Source organism: Hemitrygon akajei, chromosome 18, assembly GCF_048418815.1.
Source record: "Hemitrygon akajei chromosome 18, sHemAka1.3, whole genome shotgun sequence".
Taxonomy (NCBI): domain Eukaryota; kingdom Metazoa; phylum Chordata; class Chondrichthyes; order Myliobatiformes; family Dasyatidae; genus Hemitrygon; species Hemitrygon akajei.
This window is the reverse complement of record NC_133141.1, coordinates 11,746,474-11,763,895: the sequence shown is the minus strand read 5'-3', so window position 1 is coordinate 11,763,895 and position 17,422 is coordinate 11,746,474. Positions and strand designations below refer to the sequence as shown.

At 45.6% G+C, this 17,422-nt stretch overlaps 1 protein-coding gene across 5 annotated transcripts in view; it reads right to left on the bottom strand.

The window, feature by feature from the left end:
* Window positions 1–17,422, bottom strand: part of LOC140741084 (microtubule-associated protein tau-like) — a 78,863-nt gene that overhangs the window by 37,199 nt on the left and 24,242 nt on the right. For all 5 annotated transcript variants that reach the window (XM_073070801.1, XM_073070805.1, XM_073070804.1 and 2 more), the window contains exons 3-4: window positions 13,562–13,630; window positions 7,473–7,508 (exon numbers count right to left, since the gene is read on the bottom strand). In XM_073070801.1, coding sequence (XP_072926902.1) covers window positions 7,473–7,508; window positions 13,562–13,630 — 105 coding nt within the window. The remainder of the gene's footprint in view (window positions 1–7,472; window positions 7,509–13,561; window positions 13,631–17,422) is intronic.

Sequence of the window (17,422 nt, the reverse complement as noted above, 5' to 3'; positions counted from 1 at the left end):
GTTGCTTTGGCAATGTCCCCTTTAATGTGGCTGAAGGCCGCGCGGGCCTCGGCAGAGAGGGGAAATGTGGTGGACTTGACCAGGGGGCGGGCCTTGTCTGCGTAATGAGGGACCCATTGGGTGTAATAGGAAAAGAAGCCCAGGCACCGTCTGAGGGCTCTGAGGGTGGTGGGAAGAGGGAGTTCTAACAGGGGGCGCATACGGTCGGGATCAGGGCCAATGACCCTGTTCTCCACGACATACCCAAGGATAGCGAGTTGGGTGGTTCCGAACACACACTTGTCCCAGTTATAGGTAAGGTTCAGAGCTTTGGCCACTTGGAAAAATCGTTGGAGGTTGGTGTTGTGATCTGGCCAGTCGTGACCGCAGATGGTGATGTTATCCAGATAGGGAAATGTGGCCTTCAGTTGGCACTGGTCCACCATCCGGTCCATTTCCCTCTGGAAGACAGAGACACCATTGGTGACACCAAATGGGACGCGCAGGAAGTGATAGAGCCTGCCGCCCGCCTCTAAGGCGGTGTAGGGGCGGTCCTCTGGGCGGATGGGGAGCTGGTGATAAGCGGATTTCAGATCTATTGTTGAGTACACCTTGTACTGAGATATCTGATTGACCATATCCGCGATGCGGGGTAGGGGGTACGCGTCAAGCTGCGTGAACCTATTGATAGTCTGGCTATAGTCCACGACCATCCTATTTTTCTGCCCGGTCCGAACAACAACCACCTGGGCCCTCCAAGGACTTGTGCTTGGCTCAATGATCCCCTCCCTGAGCAGCCGCTGCACCTATGACTGAATGAAGGCCCTGTCCCCCGCGCTGTACCTCCTGCTTTTAGTTGCCACAGGTTTACAGTCGGGGGTCAAGTTGGCAAACAGCGGTGGGGGAGGGATCTTGAGGGTGGAGAGGCTGCAAGTGGTGTCAGTAGCGCAGCTGTCGGCATGGTGCTGGGTGGGATGTGCAGGTCGGTGTGTGTGTGTGTGTGTGTGGTCATTAGCGGGGCATATGACGAAGTCCCACAAAACTCAGGATTCCTGACAGTGATTGGTGGGAGGGGCCCGTCATACGCCATTGTCACACTTTTTAGGTGGCTCTGGAAGTCCAGCCCCAATAGCACAGGCGCACACAGTTGAGGCATGACCAGTAGCGCAAAGTCCCGATATTCTGTGCCCTGCACCACCAATGTCACTACACAACCCCCCCGGATGTCTGTGGAATGCGACCCAGAAGCCATGGTGACTCTCTGGCTTACCGGCTGTGTCACGAGTCCGCAGCGTTGCACCACGTCCGGGTGAATAAAACTCTCAGTGCTGCCCGTGTCAAACAGGCAGCTAGTCCTGCGCCCCTCCACCAGGATGTCCATCATTGACCTTGCAAGCTAGTGTGGGACGCTTTGGTCGAGGGTTACGGAGGCCAGAGTTGAATCGCCGTCTTGTTGCCCGGTAAGCACCCGTGGGTTGGAGGCGGGGTGAGGTGGCGCCGACAAAGATGGCTGCCCCCATGCCTCGCACGAGGCGGGCAGGCAAGATGGCGGTGACCAAGATGGCAGCCCCCATGCCTCGCACGCGGCGCTGCTCAACCCCGCTCGTGGTTTAGACTTACAGACCTTGGCGAAATGGCCCTTCTTTCCGCAGCTGGAGCAGGTAGCTTCTCGGGCCAGGCAGCATTTTCAGGGGGTGCTTTTTGAGTCTGCAGAAGTAACACTGCGCGGACTTGCGACTGGCAGCAGCTGTGGTTGATTCGCCAGCGGGTGGCGGGGTCTGCGGCGTCCACGGGACCGGCAGGAGATCGCGCGGCTGGACAGCGTCAGTGTTGTGCAGAGCAGCCTCCAGCGTGTCGGCCAGCTCGATCGCCGACTGTAAGGTAAGATCGGCTTTTTCCAGCAGCTGCTGGCGCACGTACACTGACCTGATCCCCATAACGAAGGCGTCTCGTACCAGGAGCTCCGCATGCTGTTCCGCCGTCAGTCCCCTGCAGTCGCAGGCCCGCACGAGTGTCTGTAGGGCCCGGACAAACTCAGCGCTCGACTCGCCGGTCCGCTGCCGCCGCGTCGCTAAGCGATGTCTTGCGTAGACGGTGTTCATCGGCCGCAGGTACTGTCTTTTGAGGGCGTCCAGTGCCCCTTGGTAGGTCGGCAGGTCCCTGATAAGGGAGAATACCTTCGGACTGATTCTGGAAAGGAGGATTTTGTGCATAATAGCAGGCTCAGTCACGGGAATCTCTTCCAAGTATGATTGGAAGCATGAAAGCCAGAGTTCAAAGGCAATAGCTGCTTCTGGGGCTTGAGGGTCCAAGTCTAATTTTTCTGGATCATGTTTTAAAACTTCCAGCGAATAAAATTGAAGCACCATCAATAACTCTCAGAGATGTGAGGCGAGATATAGGCTTTTATTAGCTGGAAGAAAGCACCGTCAGCAGCAAGAGACCACCACACAACATCCTGGAGACTGAGGGGGGAGCAGTGCCTCCAATCGCCTTTATACAGGGGTCTGTGGGAGGAGCCACAGGAGCAGTCAGCGGGGGGGGGGGGGGGGGCGTGTCCAGACAGGTATATGTAGTTCACCACAGTCATAATGCCACAGAGCATGCTGTGACTACATATATAGTTGATAATTTTCAGGATGACATACATTCTGAAGACAGTGCATCTAATGTGCGTGCAGCAGGTTCTGTTGCTTGCAGAGCATCTCCTGTGCCTGATAAATCATCAGTACGCATTTAACGGAAGCTGATTTTGCTGAGTTATGCTCAAGACAACAAATAGAGGGATAAACACACACTGGAAGAAAAGATGGAACAGCTTCAGAGAAACCAGGAAGAAAAGATGGAACAGCTTTGGAGAAACCAGAACGAAAAGACGGAATAGTTTCGGAGAAACCAGAAGCTGCTTAAGTTGCAGGAAGAAATTGCATGTAAGATGGCCAGAGTTAAAGTGGTAAGGTCTTCAAGTGCTATGGACGCTAAACGTGCTTCAGCAGGACAGATCTATGGTGAGAGTTCCTTTGTTGACATGGAACAAAGAAATTCCAGCATACTTGATGTCCATGTGGATACATTTAAGGAGCAAATGTCATTGAGCAAGAGTTTGAACCCCAAGGGGTAGTTCAGGCTGTTCACTCTCAGCCTGCACCAAGGGTCACTCGAACCTGTGCCATATCCAATAGCACAAGGTGCTTCTGAGAACACTGATTTACGGTAGGATGACACCCGTGTTTCAGATAATAAAGGTCTAAATGCTTCACTGGTGGCCATAAGGACGCAAAAGGAAATACAACAAGCATAGTGATGCAACAGCAATGTATTGCACCTCTGTCTAAAAGAAATTCAAATCTCTAATGGTGATCCATTGCAGCTTCATTCATTTATGTGGGCTTTCAAGATTAGCATTGAAGGCAAGACAAATAATTATGGAGACAGTCTCTATTTTCTTGAACAGTTCACTAGAGGTTACCCCACAGAGCTTGTCAAAAGTTGCCAGTGGGCCGACCTGGAGTAAGGAGACTGAAAGGCCCAGGCTTTACTACAGAACGTTTCAGTCATAAGCACAAATTTGCTGTGGCCTACATGGAAAAGGCTTTTTATTGGCTGCATATCAAATCAGAAGATGTGAAGGCCTTCAAGACAAGTCTTTTTCTTAGAGGCTGTTGCAAAGCCATGGAAGACGTACAGGACACACGTGAGCTAGACATGCCTGCTAACATGAGGATTGTTGTAAAGAAATTGCCCTATATGCTTAGGGATAAATGGAGAACAGTGGTCTGTGAACTGGAAGAAAGGCACAACCATAAAATTACTTTCATTGACATTGTTTATTTTATTGAAAGGTGAGTAAAGATTAATACACACCCAGTATTTGGAAATATACAGCATGCTACATCACCTGCTATAAGCAAAGGCATGAACAAAACTAAGTCACAACTTCATTCTAGTTTAAAGGAAGCAGTTTTGCCACAACTGTGGCCACTTTGAGAAGTAAAGCCAGAACTGAACCTGGAACTAATGAAAGGGTTTGCCTGTTCTGTGAGGTTGACCATATGTACAATTAGATTTGTGCTCTCAGTAAGATTGCTTTCCTAAAGGAAAATGGGGTCTGCTTTGGTAGTTTGTGTACAGGACACACCAGCAAGGATTGCAGGGAGCGCCTTTCATGCAAGATATGCAGTGGCAAGCATTCCAGCACACTTCATATTCACTCTGACGAACGGGGTGCAGAATTGAAACAAGCCGTGAAAGAATCCGACAGAGCAGAGAGCAATGCCCTGGAATCCAATGGCCTTACAGGGGCTGATGATTATGATTATAAACTTCCCATTGTTCCAGTACAAGTGAATCTAAGAAAGGTAACAAGACATTGGTTACTTCTGCTTTCCTAGATCAAGGAAGTACAGCAGTGTTCTGTACAGTGAGCCTCATGAACAAGCTCAACCTGACATGAAAAAGGAAACACATTCTCTTACGCACCATGGGTCAGGAGAAAGTCGTGAGTAGCTACATTGTCTCAGGATTGGAAATGGCTGGCTTAGAAAGTGAAAACCATAAGACAGAGGAGCAGAATTAGGCCATTGGACCCATCAAGTCTGCTCCACCATTTAATCATGGCTGATAACATTTTTTTTTAAAAATCAGCCACGCATTTATCTGCCAAATCATCCTGTTTCTACCCTCACTGCCACATGGCCCAGGCAGTAATCCAGAAATTACTACCCTGGAGGTCCTGCTTCTCAGCTTTCTGTCTAGCTTTCTAAAATCTCTCTTCAAGATGTCTTTGCTTTTCCTTCCTATCTCATTGGTACCAATATATACCAAGACATCTGGCTGCTCTCCCTCCCCCTCCAAAATTCTGTGGACAGGTAAACTACTGTGAACTGCCTAACATCTATAGGCAGGAAAGGATGCCTGTCCGCAAAGGGAACATTCCTTGTCAGAGGGATTTTCAGGAATGGTCTCACCGTAAGCATATTCATTTGCCAGAAATTGAGCTGCTGATAGGAGTGAATGTCTCTAAGGCATTGGAGCTATTGCAAGTGATTTGCAATGTTAATGATGGACCCCATGCAATCAGAACAATGCTGGGTTGGACTGTAATGGACCATTGATTGGAGACCATGGTTTTTGAAAAGACCACCCTTGGCCAGAGCTGACAATTAGCAGGATTTCAGTTTTGAACTTGGATGAGGTTTGGTTGCAGCCACTCAAGACAGATTTTCCTGAATGCAGTCAAGAGGAACAACCTGGTTTGTCAGAGATCACAGTCCAGGATAGACTGCTTACCAAAATAGGACATCTGTGTAAATGTTGATATTTCATGTCTATTGTGTCTTGGTATCACGTCGTTGTAATTATTCTAGTATAATAACTAGGGGGCTGGAATGTAGCAGCCATGTATCTGTTCTTGATCTACATTGTATTCTGTGTTGTGCATTTATTATGGTAACAAGTAACATGAGTGAGGGGGTGGTAAAAGCAAAGGGAATAAGTTACATCTTCATGCTTTGTTCTGTGCAATATGCAGCTGGGGGCCAACAGATGTCATCTTTCTTTGACCGCTTGATTATGCTTAACTTACATTTGGGTATGATTAAGTTTCATTGCTTCAAGACTGTATGTCTGCTGATTGCAAATAAAGGATCGAATACACATCTTTGACTTTGCAACAATCATTATTGGAGCTGAGGGTGCATTATACAAGTATAATAAATTGGTGGGGGTCGCCAGCAGCAACAACTTGGTTTGGTTAGAATTGGCTGCTATAATTGGCAAGAACAAATTAAAATAAGGCAGGGGTAAGCAGAGTGGCCATTGTTGGAGTGGGTAGTGTTAGAGTGAGGATTTTGAGGCTTCAGCTCTTCAAGGCTTCAGTGAGGAAAAGCTTTAGTGAGAAAAAGCGAAAAGCTGTAGGTAGATTTCACCTGGTCCTCAGTTTATTTATTGATTTTCCTTCTTTATATTTGCTCATTTAAAACAGTAGAGATGCCAGGCTGGATAGTGGAATGCTCCTCTTGCAGGATGAGGCAGGAAGACTTCCAGTGTTCTTGACGACTACAACTGCAAGAGGTGCATCCGGCTGCAGCTTCTAACAATCCGCATTTGGATGAATATTCCAATCAGGCCAAGTACTAAGTCAGTCCAAACTGTTTTCCTGGAAGTTCTCCTGAAGCAGACTTCCACAGACTTGTTGGTATATTGATCCACTGACCAGATACGGATCTCTAACATTAATTCCTTATGAATGTAAAATGGTACAACACAGCACAGGTCTGTTGGTCCAAAATGTTGTGCTGAACTTCTAACCTACTCTATGATTAATCCCTTCCCTTCTGCACAGTTCATAACCCTTCAATTTTCTTTCATCCATGTGCCTACCTAGGAGTCTCTTAAATGTCCTTTACCATCACCCCCAACAGTGTGTTCCAGGCACTCACTGCTCTGCAAAAAGCCTACATCTGACACCCCCCCCCCCCCCCCAAACAAACGTTCGTCCACTGACTTTAAACAGATGTGCTCTGGTATTGGTTATTGTCGTGCTGAGAAAAAGAATCAAGTCTGGAGGTAGATATAGGGCAGATTTTTTTGCCCCAGATAAGCTTTTTACAGCAACTAAGTGACAGTCATTCCTAAGACTACCTTCAATTATTAGCTCTCTTTACTGAATACATGCACCATGGTATCAAAGCTGTTAGCGCAATGCTAGTACAGCTTGGGGCATCGGAGCTCTGAGTTCAATCCCAGTGTCCTCTGTAAAGGGTTTGAACGTCCTCCCTGTAGAATGCATGGGTTTAGCCCCGGATGCTTCGGTTTCCTCCCACAGTCCAAAGACGTATGGGGTAAGTTAACTGGTCACTGTAAATTGTCCCGTGATTAGGTTGGGGTTAAATCACGGTTGTCTGGGGCAGTACAGCTTGAAGGGGCAGAAGGGCCTGTTCCACACTGTTTCACTAAATAATAAATAAATCATTTCTTGAACTTAATCTTCAAATCCCGGGATTTGAACTTGTACCTCTGTTCTCAGCATCACAGACTTAATCACTATTCCGCTATAGTCCCTGGTGAGAGCTGCTGACTCGAGCTGGAGTCAGAGGGTAGGTGCTTCTCAATTGCTCCTCCACAGCCTTATTCCCCTCTTATAGTAACTTCTAAACTAACGAACACAGATATTCAGAGGTCATAGATTGCCTCCTTGGGTTATCCATTGCAGAGTCCAAGAGTGGAACTGTCATCTGGAGATCTCAGGCTGTTGCAGAAGAATGAGCGATGAAGCCCTGAGATATAGAGCTGCAATATTTGACATTAATGTAGGGGTAGAGATTCAACCCACTCAGTCTCTTTCCAATTCTGCACGCTCCCTGCAGCACCTACCACAAACTTTAATTGCTCCTGTATTTTGTGCACTGCTCGCTGAGCCTCCAGGTGTGAGTTGCGTGCTCACTGACAGCAGCAGCCTGCACAGTGGAAGTGCAGGCCGAGGGCAGCCTTACCTGCAGTAGCTTGATCAGACGGCAGCTCCACAGAACCTGTGGCCAGGGGAGCCAAATCCATCCACGTTCAAACACGGGAAGGAACACATGTGGAAATAAGGAGCAGAAAGAAACACCAGTCAGAAAATAAAGAACAAAGCACTCTACTGGTATTTATTACACAACACTAATAACAGCCGCATTCTCAAGCTGCAGATGGTCTTTCTGGTGAAGATAATCGACAGCCTTGTTGGGAAGTGAGTTCCAGGATTTAGTCCCTGCAACAGTGCAGGACTGGCAATAATTTTATCTGTCAAGATAGTAAATGACTTGAAGGAAAATATTCAGGTGATAACGTTCCCCTGTGACTGCAGCCCTTGTCCTTGGTGGTAGAGATTGCAGATTGGGAACAGCTAATGGAGAGGCCAGGGCAAGAAAAATACATTTTGTAGGTGGTTCACACTGCATTGGTACTGGAGGGAATGAGTGATTAGGAGTGGCCAACTGCTTGCAAATAACACAGGCTGCTTGCTCATGGACAACACTGAGCCTCCTGAGAATTACACATCAGAATTCCCGATTTGTGGCTTATAGCTGGTGGAAAGCCTCAGGGAGACGGGGAGTGCAGAATCCCTAGCCTCTGACCTGCTCTGGAAGCACCTGTATTCACATGATTGTTCTGGGTGAGTTTCAGGTAGTAAAGCTGCTGTCTCACAGCTTCAGTGACCCAAGTTCAGTCTTGACCTCCGGGGCCATCTGAAGACTTTACACGCTGTCTGTGATCAAGTGAGTTTCTCCAGGGGCTCTGGTTTCCTCCTAGATGGCCAAGATATTCTGGTTGCTGGGTTAACTAGTTGTTCTGAACTACTGATAAAGCAGGTGAGAGGTGGGAGGAAGTGGGATGTTGATGGAATGGATTACAATGTGAGCCAGCATCAACTTCATGGGTCAAACAGCTTCCTCCACATACTAGAAAATATGAGATATGAAGATGAGAATATTACAGGATCTATTGTACTGGTTTATTGTCCATGACCATGATTGTTCTTGGCAAATTTTTCTACAAAAGTGGTTTGCCATTGCTTTCTTCTGTACAGTGTCTTTACAAGATGGGTGACCCCAGCCATTATCAATGCTCTTCAGAGATTGTCTGCCTGGCATCAGTGGTTGCATCACCAGGGCTTGTGATATGCAACAGATGCTCATATGACCATCCACCACCTGCCCGCATGGCTTCATGTGACTGACTGAGGTCTAAGCAGGTGCTACACTGTGCCCAAGGGTGGCCTGCCAGCTAGCGGAGGGAAGAAGCATCTCACACCTCCTTTGGTAGAGACATATCACCACCCCGCCATACCATTCATACAGATCAAACCATTACATAGTGCACTGAGCAAGAACAAGGTAAGACAATAACAATGCAGAATAAAGTGTAAAAGCTACAGAGAAATTTCAGTGCAGGTAGATCAACTGGGAAGGTGGACAAAGGAAGGCAGATGAAATTTAACCCAGACAAGTATGAAATGATGCATTTTGGATAGAGCCTGAGATACAAGTGTATAGCTCAGTGAATGTTGTGACACAGGTAGACAGGTTGATGAAGGCAGGACTTGGCATACTTGCCTTCATTTGTGCATGTCATCTATATGTCATGTCCCTGAAAGCGGCCAAAGTGCTACACCTGCCCATTCACCTCCTCCCTCACCTCCATTCAGGGCCCTAAACAGTCCTTCCAGATGAGGCAACTCTTCACCTGCAAACCTGCTGGGGTTGTCTATTGTGTCCAGTGCTCCCGATGCAGCCTCCTCTACATTAGTGAGACCTGTCGTAAATTGGAAGACCGCTTCGTCAAGCACCTCTGCTCTGTCCACTAAAAGTGGAACTTCCCGGTGGCCAAACATTTTAATTCTGATTCCCATTCCGACATGTCGGTCCATGGCCTCCTCTCGTGCCAAGATGAGGCCACCCTCAGGTAGAGGAGCAACACCTTATATTCTGTCTGGGTTGCCTCGATAGCATGAACATCGATTTCTCCTTCTGGTAAAAAAACTTTCCTCCCCCTTCTCCCTTTTTCTATTATCACTCTGGCCTCCTACCCCTTCTCACCGGTCTATCGCTTCCCCCTGGCTCCCCTCTTGCTTCCCTTCTCCTATGGTCCACTCTCCTCTCCTATCAGATTCCTTCCTCTCCAGCCCTTTGCCTTTCCTACCCACCTGGCTTCACATATCACCCTCTAGTCAGTCTTCCCCTCCCTCCACCCAACCTTTTCATTCTGTCGTCTTCCCCCTTCCTCTCCAGTCCTGATGAAGAGTCTTGGCCCAAAATGTTGACTCTTTATTCATTTCCATAGATGCTGCCTGACTTTCTGAGTCCCTCCAGCATTTTGTGTGTGTTGCTCTGGATTTACAGCATCTGCAGGATCTTGTGTTTATGATTAGCTGTACAAGATGGTGAGACTGCTCCCGGAACACTGTGTGCTGTTCTGGTTGTCATTCTATAGGTAGGATGTGATTAAGATAGAGAAACTTCAGAAAAGATTCACAAGGATATCTGGAGAGCTTGAGTTACACGGAGAGACTGAATAGGCTTGGACTGTTCTTTATGGAGCAAAGGAGCCTGAGGGGTGACCTTATAGAGGTTTATAAAATAATGTGAGGCAGAGATAGGGGAGGTGGTCACAGTCTTTCCATAGGGTAGGCAAGTCTAAAATAAGGAGGCAGAGAGGGGAAAGATTTAAAAGGAAGCTGAGGGGCAAGTTTTTCCATAAAGAGGGTGGCGTGTATATGGAACAAGCTGCTGATATTTAAAATTAGTATATGGATAGAAAAGGTTTAGAGGGATATGACTCGGAAGGCACATTGGTCAGCATGAATGAGTTGGGCTGAAAAGCCCGTTTTCATGTTGTATGACCTTATGAAATATTTTGGCAGGGAACTGAGATGCAGGCACACAGCAGGTGAACAGATAGAGTCAAATAAAGCAGGAGATAAAGCATAAACCAAATATGTCCAGTAGACAGAGCAGATGGGGACATGGTAAGGTACAAGGGAAGGACTGGTAGGCTAAATTGTGTTTATTTTAATGCACTGAACACATCAGGCAAGACTGAAGAGCTTAGAGCATTGATCAATGTGTGGGTAGACTACTGCTGCAATCACAGAACGATAGGTCTGGCAGCTCAGCATTCCTGGATTCAGAGCTCTAGAGGTGCAGGTCAAAGAGGACGGGACTCTCCAATATTGATTAGGGAGAGCAACATGGCAGTACCCAAGGAGGACATCCAGGAAGGCTCTTCAAATAAGGCCATTTGGGTAAAAAGTGTGGTCACTCTGTTGGGGTTAAACTGCTGATCCACAATAGTTGGCAGGAGATAGAGGAACAGAGGTGTAGTCAAAAGTCAGAAAGTTGGAAGAGTAATAGGTTTCCAGCAATGGTAGATTTTAACTTCTAATAGATAGGAAAAAGGAGAGCTTTTTTGCCACTATGTAGGGAAGGCGCTGACCTGGACCTAATCACGGGAAGTGAAGCCAGACAAGTGGCTGAAGTGTCATTGGGTGATCTTCCTGGTGAAAGTGATCATAAATTTTTAAGTTTTGTGATGGTTCTGAAATGTGGACGCTAAGATCTTACACTGGTGGGAAGTCCAATTTTAATAACATAAAACAGTATCTGATAAAAGCAGAAAGGGGGCAGCAGCCTGTGGGTAGAAGAGCATCCAATTAGTGGGAGTGTTAAAAATGAGTTAATGAGAGTTCAGGGCCACAGAATGGCACAGCTAGTGGAGCTGCTGCCTCACAGCGTCCAGAGAACTGGGTTCAATCCTGACATCAGATGCTGTGTGTGTGAAATTTCTGCATGGGTTTCTTCCCACAACCCATCCTCATCACTCTCTGTTCTCCTCTCTCCTGTCAGGCAGTAAACTGAATAATAGTTTAGTTCCCCTCTGCTGGAACCCTAAAACTAAATAATGAAGAGCAACAGACCCAAGAACAGCTTCTATCCTGCTACCAGACTCTGGAACAGAAATCTCATATGCTAAAAGATGAATTCTTGATCTCTTAATAAAGCTTATTGTGATCATTACACTTTATTTGTCTGCACTCTCTGTTAACCAGAACACTATATTGTGTATTGTGTATTTGACCCTGTTGTCCTTCTGGAATAAAGATCCTCCAATCAGCTACCACCTCACCTGTGGCAGTGAAGATTTAAAAACCCGCGCCAGAGTCTCAACAAATCTCTTCCCTACCTCCTCGCAATTTCCAATTTTCACTGGCTGAGGAGCCATGAACCAACTGCTGTGATTTTTAAAGGTGCAGGCCAGTGAGCACTGATAAGAAATGTCTTCACTGAGAGTGGCGAGTCTTTAGCATTCTCCATCCTGCAGAGATATGGAGCCTCAGTCGCTGCACTCATTCAAAATAGAGATTGGTAGGATGTGGATAGAGTGCAGGAAAAGGGAACTGTCAGCAAGCAGCAAGCATGATTAATGAGGGAGCAAGTGCTGAGTGGCCTGATCCTGTCCCAAATCTTTTTTTTAAAAAGAGAACACACTGAACGGTGGGTGTCGTGGGAGTATGTACTACAAGATAGAGAGGGGAAAATAGAGGGTGCACCGTAATAGTGAGGTTTAGAGGAAGCACACTTAACCGTGGAACAAAGAAAGTACACAGAGGAGTCAGATGTTGAAGGAATATTGATCTTTTGCTGTGGGGCAGTGTAGGACACTGGACCATGGGCTATATTTGCACAGCTGAACCTTGAGGACAGAAAGTGTAGGGTAAAGAGGGAACTCACTGAGGCTAGAATATATTGAACAATGGAAAACAGATAGAAGGAAGTGAACTGGAGTGTAGAAGTGACACAAGGAACATGGGAACAAAGGACTGTACTAAACAGGAGTAGTTTAGGGAACAAAACCCCAAAAGCTGCAATGCTGAAAATCTGAAATAAAATAGAAAATGTTGAAAATGCAGAGTGGGACAGCGTAACATCTGTGGAGGGACAGAAACAGTTATGTTTCATGTTGAAGACTCTTCAATTAGAAGTAGTAAAGAGAAAACAAGGTAGTTTTATGTTACAGAGAGTGTGGAGGAGGCAAAGGGAGTATTGTTGGGAAATTGAGGCCAGGGTCACTGCGGGGATAAGCTACAGACAAAGTACCCCAGTTAGTGGATTAACAAAAAAAATACAGATGAAGGCAATGTAACGCTGCAATAAAATGCCCAGCAGACTGAGGGGAAAAGGAGCTAATATCACTGATGGAAAAATCAGAGAAGAAATGACCAGTTCCGATGCATTCAGAAAAAACATGTTAACTAAAATTAGAAAATCCAGGAGTCTAGAAGACTGCAAAGACAGAAGATGGGGCATTTTTCCTCAAGTTTCTGTCAGGCTTTGTTGTGAGGAGCCAGAGGGTTCAGGAGTGGAATGCAGAATTAAAGTGGAAGCAACAGGAAGCTCAGGGTTACTTCTGCGGACTGACTGACCATTCTGCAGAGTGGTCACTCAGTCTGGTTTCTCCAGTGTTGAGGAGACCACATTGTGCACACCAAATGCAGTACAGTGCATTGGAAAAAGTGAATCAGTACACTGAAGATTATGGTTTGGATGGAACAACCTAAACTGTGGGTTTACAGAGAGCCGTCTATTCACTGGGTAACAGAGTATGCACAGAAACATGTTGTGCTGAGGTAATAAACTGTGGCCTACAAATAGAACTCAGTGAATAGTGGGGGATGGTGGAAAATCCCCATGGTTACTGGGTGCACACTGTGAATAGCGAGGCACTCTATAGGTAAAGCAGACCAATTTTGGATAGACCCACTAAGTGACTGTGTTGCACTGAAAGGAAACTGTGGAACAGTGTTATTTTATGTGAACATGCTTGTCAAAGAGTACAAGATATTTATCACATTAAATAAATGGATGCAATATTGTTCTAAACATTTGCCTTTATATGGGGGCTAGTCAGCTCTGCATTCACTGTGATGGATGAAATTGTGCTCATTAAGTGAGAAGCCGTTCCAGACCAGCTTGAGCTCTGCAGTTTGCACACCACACAAGCTGAGGAAAATGATGATACTGATATGAAACTGTCCAGCACTTACCCTCAGACGATGGTGATGTCTTCGGTTCAGATGCATCTGAAACAGGTTCATCTGAGACAGGAGAGGAATCTGGAAGAAGATGAGTGTAGAAATATGCTGTAAGTTTTGTTCAAACTGCAGCAACAACCCGTCTTGAATTTGAAAACTAGGGCACATCCCAGGTAGTGTCCCTAAGAACGCAAACACAGTTTTCCACAAACAGTGGCAGTAATCTAGATATGGACAACTGACTCTAAACTCTGTAGGACTTTAAACCACGGTAATGATTTGATTAGAATATCAGAGCAATGAAAGGTTGTTTACAATTTTAATTAAGTGTGAAGTGATGCTTTTTAAGATATTAGATAAGGGAAGGACAAACACGATGAATGACGGGTCCCACATGAGTATTAAGGAAGAAAGAGAGCCTGGTGTATAATTCCAAAGTCAGCACAGGCGGATAGAGTATCAAAAGCAGCATACGGGACACTTGCCTTCGTCAGCAGGGCCACAGAGTATGAGAGTAGCGAAGTCTTGGTACAACTTTATAAAAATGTGCATAGGAAACAGCTGGAGTATTGTGTGCAGTCCTGATCATTACATTACAGGAAGAACACGGTTGCACTGGAGAGGCTGCAGAGGAGATTCAGTGTGGCCTGGGATAGAGTGTTTCAGTAATGAGGAGAACCTGGATAGTTTGGTTTTAGTTTTCTTGCAGTAGAGAAGGCTGGTGAAGGGTGTATCTGGCAGAGGTTATAAAGTTATGAGGGACATCATTTTCGGAAAGTGAGAAATTTTTCTCTATAGAAGAGCTATCTGTAACTAGAAAACATAGGTTAAGGATAAGGGATAGGAGGTTGAGCAGTGATCTGAGGAAGAATCTCAGAGATCAGTCATTGAAATCTGGATCTGAGAAAATGATGGAAGCAGGTCATTTCACAATGTTGTTATCAGCAATTGAATTATCAGGGTATAGTGATGAAGAATGTGAATGGATTGTTTGCCTTCATTAGTCAAGTTACTGAGTTCAAGAGCTAGGAGGTAATATTGCAGCTTTATAAAATTCTAGTTAGGACACGTGCACAGTATCGTGTTCATTTCTGGTCACCTCATTAGAGGAAGGATGTGGAGGGTTGCAGATGACACCAAGATTGGTGATGTAGTGAACAGCAAGGAAGTTTATCAAAGCTTACAGTGGGATCTGGACCAACTGGAAAAATGAACTGAAAAATAGCCAAAGGAATTTAATGCAGACAAGTGCGAGGTGTTGCATACTGGGAGGACAAACCTGGATAGGGCATAGAATAAATAGTAGGGCATTGACTACGGGATCTAGGAATACAGATCCATAATTCATTGAAAGTGGTGTCACAGGTAGATAGGGTCATAAAGAAAGCTTTTGGCATAATGGCCTTCATAAATCAAAGTATTGAGTGCAGGAGATGGGATGTTATGTTGAAGTTGTCTAAGACATTGGTGAGGCCTAATTTGGAGTATTGTGTGTGGTTTTGGTCACCTATCTACAGGAAAGATGTAAATAAGATTGAAAGAGTACAGAGAAAATTTACAAGGATGTTGCCGGCACTTGAGGATCTGAGTTATAAGAGCAGGTTGAATAGGTTAGAACTTTATTCCCTAGAGCATAGGAGAATGAGGGGAGATTTGATAGAGGTATACAAAATTATGAGAGGTAAACACAATCAGGCTTTTCCACTGAGATCGGGTGAGACTACAACTGGAGGTTAAGAGTGAAAGTGAGATATTTAAGGGGAACCCAAGCAGGCAATTTTTCATAGTGCAAGTAGTGCAAGTTTGGAATGAGCTGCCAGTGGAATTGATCGATGCGGGTTTGATTGGAATATTTAAGTGGATGCATGTTTGGATATGTACATGGATGGGAGGGGCATGGAGAGCCATGTAGGAGGAACTGGTGAAAAGTACTAAGATTTCCAGGAAGCACTTGATATGAAGTAACATCAAAAGTTATTGCAGAAAGTAAAACTCAGTTGGAGTTAATATTTTAGAGTGAATGAAAGATTGGCTGGTAAACAGGAAACAGTAGGAATAAAGTGGCCTTTTGCTGGTTGGCAAGAAGTAACCAGTAACAGGGATCAACGCTGGGCCTCAATCTTTCATAATATGTTAATGACTTGGACGAAAATACAGAAGGTATTGTCACTGAACTTGCTGACAGCATAAAGATAGGAAAATGAGTTGTAAAGAGGATATAAGTAAGCAACAGAGAGAAATAGTGAGTGGGCAGAGATTTGGCAAACAGTGTGGAAAATGTCCATTTTGGCAGAAAAATAAAGCAGATTACTTATAGAATCCTACAGCAGGAGAAGAGGCTGTTGGGCCCACCAAGTATATGTTAACCATCAAGAACCCTCTTACAATATCCCATTTTACCCATCTCATAGCCCTACCAACTCCACCAGTTTCTATTACTTGTGAGCACCTCTGCACTATCTGCCACAAGCAGGACTTCACAGTGGCCAAACACTTTAATTTTCATTCCGCCGTATGCTCCATGGCTTCTTCTTTATGCCATGATGAGGCCACCCTCAGCATGGAGGAGCAACACCTTACATTCCATCTGGTACCCTCCAACCTAATGTTGTGGATATTGATTTCTCCTTCCAGTGAACAAGTTCCCCCCACCCTTCCTCTATTCTCACTCTGAACTTTAACTTCTTCTCACTTGACCCTATTACTTCCCTCTGGGTCCCCTCCTCCCTCTCTTTCTCTCCAGCCCTTTACCTGTCCCACCCACCTGGCTTCACCTATCACCATGTAGCTATCCTCCTTCCCATTCCCACCTTTTTATTCTGGCATTTCCCCCTTCCTTCTCAATCCTTTAAAGGGCCTCAGCCTGAAATGCCGACTATTTACTCTCTTCCATGGATGCTGCCTGACCTGCTGAGATCCTGCAATGTTTTGTGTGTGTTGCTTTCTATTGCTTACCTATGCGCTTGGCTCAATTTACAGCAGCCAATTAGACTAACAACCCACCTATCTTTGTGATGTTGGAGAAAACTCATAGAAATCACAGGGAGAACATGAAACTCCACAGATCGCACTGGAGGTCAGGACTGTTCAGAGCCGGGAGGGATCTGCCTGTCAATGTCCGAAATTCGCAAAGGGCTGGTTTGCAGGTATGTGCAACATGTAATCATGAAAGCTAAAAGAATGTTTTTTTTAAAATTGCTTGGGGAATTGCACACAGGAGATTAAACTTCAGTTATGTAGCATGTTGGCATGATAATTTCTAGAACATTGGGGATAGCACTAGCTTCCTATTTAAACACCTGAAGCAGTTCTTGGATGGTTTGCTGAAGTAATGGACCTTGAATGGGCAGGTAGCCTTGAGGAAAGCTTGGACAGGCTGGGCCACAAGTGTTTATAAATGTGAGAGGGGCTTGCCTGAAACTCCCTTCTGAATGCTACAACCGAATCTGCCTCAGCTCCTTCCCCAGCAATGCAATCCAGGCCCAAGTACTTGTTGGGTGAAGCCTTCACATCTTCCCTAAAGTCTAGCGCTTAGAGCTAGAGAAATTATCCAGTTGTAGCCAAATCAGTGATACACTATGCTCACCACAATTCCTTCCCTTTGTATTTTCTTCCTTTGCTTCTGAAACTTGGGATCCCACATGGCTTTCTTTATCTGTTCTGCTGTTTTCAAGGAAACCATGCATTTTACCCTGGGTTCTTGTGCATATTCTCTAAAGTCCTTTAGTTAATACCACCTTTTCACATTTCTGCCAGAATGCAACACTGCATTCCTGAGTATTACATTTCATCTGCCATTTTTCCATCCTTTCCACTAGTCAGTCTCTCTCTCTCTCCCAACACCCCCATCTCCATCGTCCATTACTTTCTTCC